Source organism: Acanthopagrus latus, chromosome 2 (assembly GCF_904848185.1).
Source record: "Acanthopagrus latus isolate v.2019 chromosome 2, fAcaLat1.1, whole genome shotgun sequence".
NCBI classification, from domain to species: Eukaryota; Metazoa; Chordata; class Actinopteri; order Spariformes; family Sparidae; genus Acanthopagrus; species Acanthopagrus latus.
This window is the reverse complement of record NC_051040.1, coordinates 12095139-12110490: the sequence shown is the minus strand read 5'-3', so window position 1 is coordinate 12110490 and position 15352 is coordinate 12095139. Positions and strand designations below refer to the sequence as shown.

The window sequence follows — 15352 nt, the reverse complement described above, 5'->3', positions numbered from 1 at the left end:
TAAGGGTGATATTTAGTTATATTATTCATTTATTGCCCCTTTTGTGCTAGGTACACTAAGACATTTTAACTGAACTGTTTTAAAGTCAGTATTGCCTTTTACACACTATTTGAAAAAGTCTTTACCTCTGTCACATGCACTGAAGTAGATCTGAATGTGTAACATATACCAACAATTTCATCTTGACATGGAATTGTTTCCTTAATTTAATGTAGTTTTTCTCTCTTGTTTTCCTGATTAGTGGAAAAAAAAACATACATCTCACAGCATTAATTGTAAGGCCTTGCAAAAAGCTATAACCTATTTTAAATGTGCGTCATTATAGGTTGCTCACAATTGGCGCAATTGACTGAGAAATTGTTTCCAGTTGTTGCCCTAAAGGCAGAGGGTATTTGTCTTAATGAATCCACTTGAATGACTTGTTTTTATTTCTTTAGGAGAAAAAAAAGAATGTACATCTGCAGACCGTCCTCAAAGAAACATGGCTAGAGTGCAGACAGCTATATAGAAGAATGTGCTCAATGACATTAATTCACCATTATTCATTTAATTTTTGTGTTGTAGCAATATATTTCTATCTTTTCTTAGTATATAACAGGAATAGTACATAAAATCAATTACACACAGATTCATATATTTAAAAACATATGGCTTTGTTCCCTTTTTTCTGTCTTGACATCATCCCACACCTCACTGTTCAATTTGCAGGAGGGCAGTAAAATCAGCACACAAACACAAACAAATATCAAAGGCTCCCCTGCGGGTCCTCCTCACTGACGAGCTGGGTCAAGAACTATTTTCACAGCTGGAGAGTTAAAACTGTGTATGTCAGGAAGGTTTCTACTGCCATGACCTCCTCCTGTAGGTACAACTGGATAATCCTAATGACCTTCATTACAACAGCATTATACTAGCATTCCAGTATAGCCAATCCTCTGCACCTTCAACAATCATGTACTGTTCTTTATGTACATGAAACGCATCAAATTGTACAATAAAAACATTAAAAAGACATGAGCAGAATTCACTTTGTAATGTCATTTTTCTCCCATATTTTGATAAAGTAGATACTACAAACAGATAAACATATACTGTATTATTACAGATTAGCATAATGTATAACATTACTGTAAATTCTTGTGTACAACACAATAGACTGATTTAGTATTTTGGACCAATGGACTGCACTGTGATAGACATAAAGGAATCTGCTTTAAACTCATTAAAATATAAAACATATAGTTAAGAAATCTGATGTAATTCGGGCATGAAAGCCCTGTACTGTCCATGTCAATACGTATCCAGTGTAAAACAAGCCTCATTATTTTTTTAATAAAAATCTTATCTTCCACAAAATCCAATGACTTGCTCTTGAAAGACATGATACTATATACTCCATCTGCTGTCTTTTTCATTTGCTGTTAAAGGACAAAGCAACATGTTATGGCAGCAACAACTTCAGGAAAATGTCTAAAGGGAATTAAACTCCTCCTGGGAGTGTTTTTTTCTTTCAATCAGTCTATTACACAAATTTCTCCCTCTCAGTCTATATGCTGTAATAGTATCCCTATGTGTGGCCAGCAACGCCTGCTCAGAGAAATCATTTACAGTTTGACTCCATGCATTGGCCCTTTTTCTCCCATGAGAACCATGCCAAATGAGAACCACCTCTGAATTTCCAGACCCCCAGTTCCAAAGTTATAATAACAACTTTTTAGCTCCAGGCTGGGTTTTCCAGTTTAAAAAAACACATAATTTTCCCTTAAAAATGTCTGTTTCTCTTCTCTTCTTGGGAACTGTTTATTTTTTTAATCCACATTTGTCACCTATTTAATAATATTCCACAAGCTGGGATCCTCACAAATCCACATGTGAGAAAACATGTCTTTTTCTCACAGTACACGTACATATGTGGCCTTTGAGTCTGTACCCAGTTGGTTCTTGGCTAGGCACTTGTATGTGCCAGAGTCTGAGATTGTGGGTCTCTGAATGATAAGTGTGCCCTGTGGATGAAGCAGTTCGCTACCCATGGGCCGACCCTGTTCTGCCGCTGACAGAACTGAGCGATCAGGCAGCTCCCAAGTGATCTCTGGCTTGGGAATGCCAGTGGCAGCACAGTTGAGATGGATTGGTGTCCCGGTCACTGCCTTCACATTAGGAGGTGGTCCTGCAGTGATCCGAGGAGGATATGCGATGATGACAACAGGGACAGTGAGCACAGCCTCCCCAGCATCGTTGCGAGCCCTGCACACATAGTTCCCTCGGTCGTGTAGAGTAGTGTCCTGAATAACCAGAGTACCATTCTGTAGTAAGTGATAGCGCCCAAGAACTTGAGGCCGAGTCAGAGTGTGGCCATCTGGTGTGGTCCAGTAGATTCTGGGTCTGGGACTCCCATCAGATAGACAGTGAAGGAAAAGGGGGTCTCCAGACACACTTCGTATGATGCCCCTAGGCCTTGTCAGGATGTAAGGCTTCTGACCAACATCAAGAATTATTAGCTTCTCTATGTAGCCCACAATGTTCCTGGCACCACAGCGGTACTTCCCTGCATCCTCTTTGTTTGGATTGTAGATGATTAAAGTCCCCTCACTGCCGAGGTGGTGGCGAGGCCCACGGTCAGGTCCACTGGTAAACCGAGTGCCATTAGGCAAGGTCCAAATGATCTCAGGCATTGGGTGTCCATCAGCAGAGCAGTTTAATACTGTGGTTTTCCCGTTCCGAGACGCAATACGTTCGTTGAAGGGGTTCTTAAAGATCGGTCTTCGGAGCGTGCCGCTCACCTCCAGCTGCACCACCATTACTGCCTCCCCTTCATCATTCCTTGCCATGCATATGAACTCTGCTGTATCAGTCGGCCGCACATTACGAATCTCTAATGTCCCATTGTGGTGGACATTAATCCTGCTGCCAAAGTATGGTGCTGTCAGGAAGATGTTATCAGGCATAATCCAAGTGATACTTGGAGTGGGATTGCCCTCTGCTTTACAGTCTATTAATTTCCTTGCAAATTTAACAGCTACATCTTTGATTACTGTCCTGTTCTGCTGGTAGCCATTGATCACTGGTGGATTCCCGTCTATATCAAGCTTGTAGACTTTTCTGTTTTCTCCAGCGGGGTTGCGAGCCATACAAATATAATTCCCACCATCCATAACCTTCACATTTCTGATGTCAAGTGAGCCATTGACATGCATCAGGTACCTTTCATTTGATGCTGCAATTACATCGTTGGTCGGCAGCATCCAAAGGATCTTGGGTTTGGGTTCCCCAAGTGCTTCACAATCAAAGCGTATGTTCCCTCCAGGCTTCACCCTGGTGTAGGTATGGCTGGGTGGACGTATCCTGGGGGCAGCAGTCAGCACACTGATATGTACAATCATTTCATCCTTGCCCCCCTGGTTCTCAGCATAGCAGGTGTAGTCCCCTTCCTCTGAAATACCAACCTGGAGAAGCATGACAGTGATGTAGATATTTTATTATTATTATTATTATTTTTTTTTAGCTTTTTATGTTTAACTGGGGAAGTTAACATGGCTTTACATACCTGGTTTAGGTAGAGAGTTCCATTATCAAAAAGTGTATAGCGTCGTGCTCGCCCTCCTCCACTGCTGGCATCAGACTGAAGAGCGCTGTTGACCACTGTACCATCTGGTAGACCCCAGGAGATCTCTGGTTTTGGTGATCCTGAGGCTTTACAGTCAACTTTCAAGTCTTTACCGTACAGAACCTGCTTCTTTCCATGGAGCTTAGGCTCTATCTTGGCTGGCTTCATTGACACACCCACTCTCATGAGCTGGAGATCGTCACCAATTTTGCTTCGTGCCACACAGATATAGTCTCCAGCATCTTTATCACTCACAGAGCTAACAGTAAGTGTACCATTATCCAGGACCTGAATTCTGCTGCCCATCCTGGAGATAAACATGACAGAAGATTACAGAGATTCAGAATGTGGGGAGGAACGAAAAAAAGCCTGATTAAACACAAGTGAGCTCCATTTGCTATTGAGCAAGCGAAGATTACACATATTATAAGAACACTGTATGAACTGCTGTACTGTTTTATAAATTGTATTTAAAGAATGCAAATATTGTTGTCCATGAGCTGAAGAAGAAACCACTTTTTTTCACGGTTACTCAAGCAAAGTAAAAACCATGACTTTAGAAAAAAACCTCATCAAGTAAAATTCTTTATGTGCTTGCACACACCACAATCATACTGATAACAGTGAGAACATTATGGCTGAAAAAAATGGCTCAAATAGTTAGAAATGGACAATAAAACAGCAGAAAACTAATTTAACAATGGACATCAATCCAACATACATAAACTTAAATGACTTCACTAAGGAGGTTTAAGAGACTAAAGACTTTATGAACTGACCAGCAAACTGAGCCAAGGCCTTGGCAATGAATTGAAAAACACTAGCACTGCACTGTTGTGTTTTGACAATAACAAGCTTTCTTTTTTCTCTGATGTTGCATGCATAGAGAGAAGCCATACAGTTGTTTACAGACAAAGAATATACTGCAAGTAAGCCAATATTCTGAAGGCGCTCTCCTGTTTCTTCATTGGTCATGGAAATTTTGTTATAATAATCATCTTTTGTAGAAAACAGAATATGCAGAGCTTATGGAGATATTACTGAAGCGGCTTTATCTACGTTGGTAAGTTGGTGAAGCTTCAGAATAAATATAGGTTGTTTTTTCACTGCCACACGTCTAAGGTCACAAAGCTATTGCACACATAGACCTTGAAAAACTAAACTATATTTAAGTTGAATTATTATTATTATTATTATTATTATTATTATTATTATTATTATTATTATTATTATTATTATCTTTTTTACTATTTTGATTGTGTCATGGTCATGATATATTTGAAACACAATGAAATTAATCCAGTAAACGAAGTATGGTGATTCTACTTTCATCTCTCTATTTCACTTAAACATGTACTAAAATGTTCATCACATTGAATGGGACAGTTCTCATGAAAATATGTTATTAGTATATTTACCACAATTATAGCCTTATAGTCTCCAAATCAACAAAATAGCCTCAGATCTGTGAGCTACTGTTCCTACCACGTCCCTAAATGTTTTGTCCACACTGAGGCTTCAATCATTGCATGTATTGGATATTTTCATTCAGATTATCCTTTATACATGGAATGAGCAAGCATCACCTCAAAGCAGAGACCAGCTTATTCTGTACTTAGGGAGGTGACCCAAATGGTCAGTACATGACACCAAAATTGAGGAAATGTGGAGACTTATTGAAATGAAAACAGAAATGCTTCACATACAGTGATCCCTTAAGATGCCTTTTTTGTTTTATGATCCTCAAGCTGGGTTGAAGAGCTTAGCTGTTGTCCGCCTGTTTCCAATTAAAGTTTGATTTACAAATCTCTTGACTTTGGGATCTTGGTGCATGAATAGGGACATATCACTAAATCCTGAAGTGAAGGAGAACAATCCTGTGAAAACAATACAGCTTCTTTTGCAATTTCTGATGAGCAATGTTTTAAGTATTTTGTGCAAAATGCTCAACATGTTTGTTTTAGCTTTATCTGACAAGTTCACAATAAATGCTACCATCTGTTCTTCTGTACATTTATGACACCTATGAAGACATTTTTACCTGTGCCACTGGTCCACCACAGCTTTAGAAGGCAGCCTCCAAATGATCCTGGGTTTAGGGTCTCCTGTAGCTGAACAGTTTAGTCTCAGCTGGTCTCCGAAGAACAACTCTGTCATACGCTTGGAAGTCTCCACTATCAAAGGCGCAGACACTTGCCTCTCTACTGTCAGAGTCACCACTCTTCTCTCTGAGCCAGTAGAGCTGGTAGCAATACATTCATATTTTCCGCTGTCTGTTTGAGTAACATCCTTAATGAGGAGGGTTCCATTCTCAAACACTGATATCCTTGCGTTACTGATAGGTCTCTTAGATCGCACAATTGACCCGTCATGGAGGACCCAGTGAATGGTTGGCTGAGGACTGCCTTGGCCAGTGCAGGGTAGCCATAAGGTCTGGCTCTCAACAGCTTTCACCTGCTGTCGTTTGTCCTCCAGGATTCCTGGTGGAGCTGCCACCACCTGCAGTCGGACTGTAGCAGTATCAGCTCCAGCTGGATTACTGGCAATACATTTGTAATGACCTCTGTCATAAACAGACACCTGCTCAATGACCAGAGTCCCCTCAGCAGATACCGATACCCTTCCCTTCTCTGTGGTCTGTCCCCTGACCTGGGTTCTGTTAGCCAGGATCCAGGATATCATGGGTGTGGGCCGACCCTCTGCTTTACATTTCATCTCCACAGTGTTTCCTGCATAAGACTTTATCTCACGCATTTTTGGCTCAAGGATGCGTGAGGGGTAGGCCACTACTGAAACAGTGACAAGAAGTTTATCTGATCCATGATCATTCTCAGCTAGGCAGAGGTACTGGCCACGGTCCTTAATGTTGGCATTCTGGATCAACAGGGTGCCATTGTTCAGCACCTCAAACTTACCCATCCTCCCCTTCATGGTAATGGTGTTTCCTAAGGGAGAAGGGGAAATGTCTTTTAAGAATAATGTAACTACAAAAATCTCAAAAAACATTAACCCTAGTTAACTACTTTTCCTTACTTCTTAAAACTCACTTCCTGCCCCAATTGTGATTTTGAATTAAAATGTGTATTGTTGTTTTTAATATGTTGTTTTTAATATTTTCTAATTGTGCCTTTTCTAAACAATAAAAATACAATAAAATACAATAAAAATACCTGTGCTTGATGAGAAGCGTTTCCAAGTTATCGTTGGCTGGGGGTTTCCAACTGCCTCACATGGCAGGAAAGCATCTGAATTGGATAACACAGTGAAGCTGGCTGCATTGCCTCCAACTATCCTAGGTTTGCTTGTCATGACCTTTGTGGTGGGTTCAAAATCAGCAACATTGACACTCAATACAGATGGATTGCCAATGTTGTTATATGGTGCCCGGGTGTTGGTATATCCTTGCTCAGCTCTAAGAATGGTCATTGAGTCGAAAGAAAATCCATTACCGGCACTGCCTCTAACACCACTGCTCTGCACAGTGGGTCTGATTCTCCTGATTGCTGGCCTAGGAGTGTTGTGACCATTGTACCTCTGTGACGGTGGTCTAACATTGCTGTGGACTCTGGTCCAAACTGTTGTGTAAGGCCCTTTTGTCATAGTTGGCTTGAATGTAGTGGTGGGGGAGAGTGTCGGTGAGGGGATTGCAGACGTCCTTGTTGTAGTATAGGTGAGAACACTGCTCAATGTGCTCCACTCAGATTCCTCATATAAGTCTTCCTCTTCTTTTGATGTTTCATCAGTGGAAACAGTTATCACAGTTCTGTCCTCTTTCCTTGATGGCGTGTACAGGGGCTTGTAGAATGAAACAGTATGTTGTGGTAGTGTGGTTGTTTCCATTGCAGTTTCCATTGTTGTTACCTCTGTAGTTAAAGTCTCAGTTGTGGTACTTGGGGGTAATTTGGTGATTCCAGGTCTCTTAAAGGGTCTCCTACCCATAAAGGGCCTCCTTCTGCGCCCTTGCCTTCCTCTTGTCCCACCAGGCCTCTGTCTGACTACAAGCCAATTATCAGGTAGTCCTCCAGACCCAGATGATATGGCTTCATCTGGATTTTCAACTGTAGGTGGTTTGACAGTCGATGGGGAAGGTAGAGCCTGTGACTCTGGCAGCGTTTCAGCGGTGGTGGTAGACCTTGAGTAATATGATGAACTGGTAGTCGTCAGGTGGTAAGTGCTGGGGCCTGATGTTGTAAACTCAAAATCTGCAGAAGACAAATCTCCATAATCATCATTAATGGAGTCCTCTTTGTTTCCTGTGTGTCTTGATGGAGACAGAGTCTCAGGTTCAGCCACTGAGTTTGCAGTGGTTGTGGGCACAGCAGCAGGGGTTGTGGTTAGGGTCGTTGTAGTTTCAGTTGTTGTTGTAGTTGTAGTTTTTGGGGTGATGAAAGGTTTTCTTAGCCTGCCCATTATCCTTTCTCTCTCTCTGCTTCCAAACAGTCTGTTCCATGGTATTCTTCCACGAATAACCTTGGAGGCAGTTGTAGTAGTGGCCGCTGTTGATGAGACCAACGGCTCTTTATCTGTGGTCAAAAATGGATCAATTGTGGGGTCAAACTCAGGAGCATCAGCAGAGGTGATGTAGCCACTGGAAACCTCTGGCCTTGACTCTGTCTGGGTGAAGGGGGCCTTATAAGTGATGTAATAGTTCGTTGTAGAAGCTGCAGTTTTTTGTGTAGAGGCAGGTCTTTCTGTTCCCTCTAAAGATGAACCTGATGATGCTGTTGGTTTGACCATCTGCAGATTTGTCACCTTTTTGTATTTATCACAACAGTCTAAAAACAGAGAAAAGGACAGAGTCACATAAAATATCAGCTGATGAGGCACACAGTGAAACATTCAACAATCACTCTGTTTGCTTACAAAACAAGACTGCTTACCTGTGGTAAGTTCAATCCTATATGGCACTGTTGCATTCCCTTCCTTCTTCACTGAGGGCTGCTTAAGTTTATTGATGATGGACTGTATGTCAGTGATCCTGTTGGGCTTGATGATCCTCCTGCGGCCTTGGAAGGTCCTCCTGCGGCCCCCTCCTCTGCCATTCTTGTGTGGGATGATATGGATCTGCTGCCGGGAGATGATGGTGGATCCCGCAGGCAGGTGAGGGGATTTGATTGTTTGGGTAGTGTGGAAGGTTATTTCATCTTGCTGTCTCTCTGTGGTGGTAACGGCTGTGAATGTCGTCTGGCTTTCTGGGTCCGTGGAAGTGTGAACGACTACCTGGCCTGGACCATCCCTCATTGGAGTGACATTAGGGTCTGTGGTAAATGAGAGTGATGCCCAAGTGGATGTGTCTGGTTCTGGAGGTTGTTCTCCTGAGAAATGGAGCTGAGTTTCTTGCAAGGAGTCTGTGACACTAAGTTGGAGAGTGACTGGGCGCATGTTAAAGCCTGGCTTGGTACTTCTTTCCAAGGCATAAAATTCAGAGGTCTCATCAAAACTAGGCAGATCTGTGTTGTGTGAAATTGTATTATATGGCGTTACTGCATCACTTTGACTTTCACTCCTTCCTTTTGGATAGTTTGTGAATGTGTACTTGATTGGTGTAGAATCTGACTGCATATATGACACTGTTGTTGCTACATTACTTTGTTTTCCGCTCTGTATTATAGTTTCAGATTGTTTGTTCTCTTGCCCAAATATTCTACCTCTCCCACGATTATATGTTGTTCGTTCACTGGTCCCCGGCACAATAATGAGATGATCTTCATTGTGATCCTCACCAGAGCCAATTTCCCCATCACCAGAAAGACCAGTGTTTGATTCTGTGCCAGTCTTTACTCTTGATCCATCCTGAGCCTTTTTCATCAATTCAGCAAATTTCTGGGGGTCCACTCTCCTGGAAGCTTTATCAAAGACCCTACTACTCCAAATTCGTCTGTTGCCAACTGGTCCTCTCCTTCTCTGTCCCATTCTACCTCTAGCGCCTCCTCTACCTTGTGATCTGTGTTTGGGGTAAGGTCGATCAGAGGTGACAGTCCTGGATTCCTGACTAGTTCTGTCAGAGGGACTGGAGGAGGGGACCTCATTGAGGGCGACCGTGTTTTCAGGCAAGCGAGGGTGAACCTCGTCTTCCATCTCTGTCCCTGATCCCTCACTGTGCAAAACGGTTACTGTCTCAGTCCTTCCTTCGGTCACTGTCACCTGCGAGACGAGCAGGTCAACACCCAGATGATTTGCAACCAAACACCTATAAAATCCTCTGTCCCTCTCTGTGAGTGCCTGAATCAGCAATGTGCCATTTTCATACACTTTCCTGTTGCCATGAGATGTGTCCACTACTGAATGATCAGGCAGTATCCACTGCACCGAAGCCTTAGGGCTCCCTGAGGAGCTGCAGTCAAAAACCAAATTTTCACCCAGTGGTCTTGAGAGTTGGATACCATTGACCTCAGTTTCTTCCACATCAGGGGACAGAACTGTAACTCGAAAGGTAAGGATATCCGCATCCAAGTAGTTTGTGGCAATGCACCGGTAGCTGCCTGTGTCTGAGGCATCTACACCCCGTAGAGTGAGCTTTCCTTCAGCAGTGATTATGATCCTCCTGTCCTCACTGGAGAAAGGAGCTCTGACCTTACTTCCATCAGGTAAAATCCATTCCAACAGTGGCTTTGGTTCACCCTGGATTTGACAGCTCAGCTGTATCACACCCCCTATGTAAAAAATAAAACAAATATTTTATCACATTTGTTTTTTCATGCAGCATGCATTTGTTGACATAACTGAAATGAGGGTCATACTAGCTGTGAGCTAGTTTATTAAGCGGTTATCTCTAACTCCCACCTGTAACTGCAGTGTGCTCAGTCTTGGTTTGATTATCTCGCTTGATCATGGTCCAGGAGTAGCGATCTCTTTTAGGGGATGTGTTTTCCAGACGTAAGCTGACCACAGACTGGTACTTAATGTGCAGAGTAGAGTAGGTGGTAGTAGTGCGGTCTAGCTGGAAGCTCACTTCCCCCTGCATCAACCATGCGGGTGAGGATTTAATGTCAGCCACGATGTTTGTGTTAATTCCCTCCTCTCCTTTTTTTGTTTTCAGCTCACTATACCTGTACACCATTTCTGGGCTTCTGGCCAGCATAAAGCCTCTCTCCAGTCTCATAGGAGAGTCACTATAGGTGGCCAGAATCTGCCAAAGCTGCTGTATATGTTCATAGTCAATATTACACACTAAATATGTGGTTATGTCAGCAGTAAGTAAGGTGACATTGTTTCCCTCCACCTCCTCCAATGTTTGTGTCAGGTTCTCAAAAGCAGAGGGCCTCTGGACAGTGCAGGACAGACTTGCATCATTGTGAAACTGGTTAGTCAAGTTCATTTGTATGGAGCCTAATGGGGCAATAAAGTCTTTGGGGGAGACTGGAGTAAAGTCCCCCTCATCCAAGCTGATGTTTTTCTTCTTAAGATGGGGTTGAATCCAGGGTTTGGTACAAGTGAAGGCATCATCGGGGAGAAGGGATAGAGGTCTGTTGTGGTAAGGGGCAGGATTTTCACAAACAGGACACAGCTGGCCTCTAGCATATCTCCGGTCTCGCTTGCATTTCAGCACACCTGGAAACATTTAAATCAAATGGTGTAGCGTTAAGTTCCTTGCATGTAAGAAAAGAACATTTACAGTTTCCACATTATGGGCCAACAAACCAAAACTTATCAGTAAAACTTGTGAACCAGAAAAGATCATCATCACCATACTTTATGAGCTGGCTATGACATTGACCAAGTCATGAATTAAAAGCATGACTTTTGCTCCTCTGTGTCTTATGTGTTTTCTGTATCCATCAGGATCAAACAATGACATGACCTTTGCCTCCTATGATGCCTCTGCCAAGATTTATATGTTTCCCTTGGACACGCCTTTCTTACTTGGCTACAATCTTATGCACTATTTAGTTGAAGGAGAAAATGATACAACTTTAAAAGTCTGAGTGGAATAACCTATTAAAGTACTAATGCAGTTAACAACTTTACCAGACAAGTGTTATTAAAGCTGCATGCAAATGTGCGCTTACAAAGGCTTTAAATCAAGTCACTTTTTTGCATTTATGCAAGACAAAGACAAATTCCTTTGGTAACAGAGAAGAGGCTCTTTTCCCTTGTAAAACAAGCTACAAGCTAACACCGCTCTAAAAGCTTGCAGACTCAAAAACAAATACACTCTCCTCACCTGTGTTCCTCTGTGCCCATGCTGAGAACCACTTCATCCGGCAATCACATGTCCACGGGTTGCCATGGAGGAAGACATTCTCTAACTCGCTGCAGCCTGAGAAAATTTCTGCTGGCAGAGCGGTGAGGAAGTTGTCTGACAGGTGGATGTTTTTTACTGAGGACACCTTGAACACCTGGCTGTGTCTCAGTGTGATGAATGTGTCTGGGTGTAGCTGCTGGAGGTGGTTACCCTCCAGATGGACCAACTGCAGGTTGGTAAGGCCATAGAAAGCCTCTGGGCTGATGAACTCTATGTGGTTGTGGTCCAAGTGGAGTCTCAGCACACTGTCCAGGCCTTTAAATGTCTCTTTGCTGATTTTCTTAACTTTATTAAAGGACATCTTTAGGACCTGTGACAACATGATTAAGAAGATTTGTAAAAGAATGTTGACTCATGAAGTTAACATGCAACAGCAAAATAATAATTTCAAAATGTTGTTTGTTAGACATACAATTACTATGATATCAAAGTTCAGTGGAAGTAAAACACTGTTATCAACACTAAGAATCCATCAATTTCATTTTACAAAACCACAAGATGCTGTCAGGATGTTTGTATGCCATTATTACAAGACTGGTCTGTAATCTCCACAAGAGACTGACAAACACATTTTACCTGTAAAGACTTGAGGTCTTTGAAGGCTCTGTCCTCTATACTGTGGATAGTGTTGCTGTGCAGCATCAAGAGCTCCAAGTTATCAAGTCCTGAAAGATCGTCTTCTCTCAGGACAGTTATACTGTTGTACCTGAAAGCAGAGAAATTAAATGAGACTTCAGCTGATCAGCTCAAATGTACCACATGGTAGTTAATGAACAATAGAAATAATCTAATTTAAGGCTGTGCACACCCATACAAATTACTTTTCCACATCCACACTAACCTTTTTTACTAGGTGCAGAGTGGCCCCTAATTGAAAAATTTAGGAGCCCAATCACACTTCACTTTGCAGGTTGAGTTAGCCTTTACATTTTTTCTCTCTGAGATACCTTAACCAGTCAAATTCACACAGCCATTCTTCACGAATACAGTATTTTCTGCCCTTTTTGCCATACTTGTGTCTTCAGACTTGGACTCATCCTGTGAGTTAGGATATGACTCTGGCACACTACTGGGCTTATTGGGAGAAAATAAGCGTCAAGAGATTGTTTCACCATTGTTCGCTGAAAGTGAGAACTTCTCCTTCTGCACTCGGACCCCCGAGTTTGAGGTGTCAATAAGGCACAGTCAAAATACCTGCACTTGCCTTTAATATTGACATACTAGATATCACTGCTGGCCTTCATAATTGATCCTCATTACAGCATCTGTCATATATATGCAGACACAGTTAACTCAACTGATTTTGTTTCCACCATCCAAGAGGATTTGGTTTTAAGTGCAGAGACACCAACTTTAATGGTCCTGCACTCCCACACAGGTGTTTTGAGTTGAACTGGCAGATTAGACTTCTCCTCAGGTTTTCCCCCAAGTTTTCCCTCCCTAAAAGGTTAACTGTTGCCACTGAGCCAGCATGCACAATCCTAGCGCCCTGATGCTGGAACACAGCCATTATTCATATAGGTTATTAATTTCAGCTGTGCTAATCTTGCCATGGCATGTCAAAATATCTGCAGTAAAAATGTCCTGGCCTGACTACACCTTGAGAAGAGGTCTAATCAGGCACCTAACTGAAATCACCTGTGGGTGCACAGAATAGTATCATTTTTTAAAAAGCTGCTTAAGAATCAGTTGAACATGTTTTGCTGAATGGCAACAAATTTAATGGCATACCTCCTTTACCATCATCCGGCAAAGTAAGGTAATATCATGACATGTTTACCTTGATCACAGCCCCATAATGATGTCAGACTACCATGAATAAGTTGCTTAAGTATTGCACTTCGCTTCATTTTGGAGGCAGGTATTGCACCTTTTTTTACTCCACTAAATGTATTTCACAATTTAGTTGAGTGTTACTTCACAGATTACACGCTGCTTCAAAGCCAAAGTGATGCATTTTGAAATCTGATAACAAATTAAAAAAAATGATAATCAGAAAAATGTAAATATACACTGGCTGGTTTTAACTAATTCTATCTACTCAAATGACTGTAAGTAAGTCATTTTCTCAGAGTGTATCTTCAAGTCTGCAATTTTCCTCGAACATAAGCGTGCATTACACCATGCAATCTACTCAGTTACTCACAGTACTAAGTGCAATTCTAATTAATATCTAAACTTTTCATCTGCATCTTTGTTGCCAGTAAATCTATGTGATCACAAAGGTGCCACTGAAACCCCTGAGATAAAGACAAAAAATGTGCAGCAGGCCCAGGTTTGGAGAATTGGGAGTTATTTATACTTAAGTTTTGGGGGAACAGAAACCTCTTTGATTATTCGTTATCAATAATGCATTAAAAAATAACAAGAAGTAAAAGTAACTAAAACTCTGGGTAGTGTTCAAGCAGTATATTTTGTAACTTTACAATTATAACATAAAAACTACTTCTATTATTATAATTCCAGTAGTTTTAGATGTAACTGTTAGCTATGTCAGTAATATATATTGTCCTGCAAAATATAATTCAATTTATCAACAGTTATCTTATGTACAATAACTTATATATTGATGTATTTTGTCGTCTACAAACATGTATCATTCCCATAATTAATTACATAAATTATAAGGACTTCAGTATGTATCCACCAGCATCCACTTACAAAGTGACTTTCAAGTTCCATTTTAACACACTTTTCCAACACAATTATGTACGTGTGTGCATGTGTGCGCGTGCACAGTCAAGAGGAAAAGACACAAAACTACACTCAGCTAATTAGTTAACTAGTGACATTAGCTCAAGGTGGACACAGGGGGACCTTAGCTCTTCTGGAGAGGATGCAGGTCGGTGAACTGAGAATTCAGAGCTGAGATAGTTGGGATTTATCCTGAAATTTGTATTTTAGCTTAGAAAACAATATTTGTAGGTTAGCTACTTGAGATATCTATTAGCTATATTTCCCAATTAGCATTAAGTTGCCAATTTTAACCGGAGCTAACGTTAGCTTAATGTATGCTAGCTTAGCGACTGTAACCGAAACATTCCTCACATTTGACATTACATTATTTTTTTTTTTCATTTTTATTTTTTTTCTAAACTAGTTTCTGCTTTAACTACCAGTGCCGGAGGAGGATGCGTTTACACTCTGTAAAATGCAGTAGCTAACATGAGTGCCTCTGTGATGTTATTCCTGCTTATACAAGTCTGTGGTTTAAATCACTCACTAGGAACCATTCCTCCCCAGAGTGTCTGCAGTTGTCAGACCTGCTCTGAGCTGCGGAGAAAAGCGAAAGCTCACCCGAGGTTAATTCTTTCCACAGCTGGCTGGATGTGGTCAGGTATTGCGGTCAGGTATCTGAAGGTGCAGTGAACTTCAGTGGGAACATAGCAGGCGCATGAGCCGGGGCATTCACCGCTCGTCGGCGGCGCAGCGGCGGCCAAGAACAACAGAGCCGTCAGCAGCCACCTCCGCAGGTATGAAGCGCTGCAGGCGCACACGCTCAT

The 15352-nt window shown here is 41.8% G+C and overlaps 1 protein-coding gene across 1 annotated transcript; it reads right to left on the bottom strand.

The window, feature by feature from the left end:
* Positions 1 to 527: 527 nt before the first annotated feature.
* igsf10 (immunoglobulin superfamily, member 10) lies at positions 528 to 15352 on the bottom strand. Its single transcript, XM_037118887.1, has 9 exons — positions 15147 to 15352; positions 12426 to 12555; positions 11769 to 12159; positions 10388 to 11155; positions 8485 to 10257; positions 6775 to 8379; positions 5646 to 6549; positions 3545 to 3911; positions 528 to 3443 (listed from the first exon to the last, which is right to left on the bottom strand). The coding sequence occupies exons 1-9, from the start codon at positions 15350 to 15352 to the stop codon at positions 1893 to 1895; spliced, it is 7695 nt and encodes a 2564-aa protein (XP_036974782.1). The 3' UTR covers positions 528 to 1892.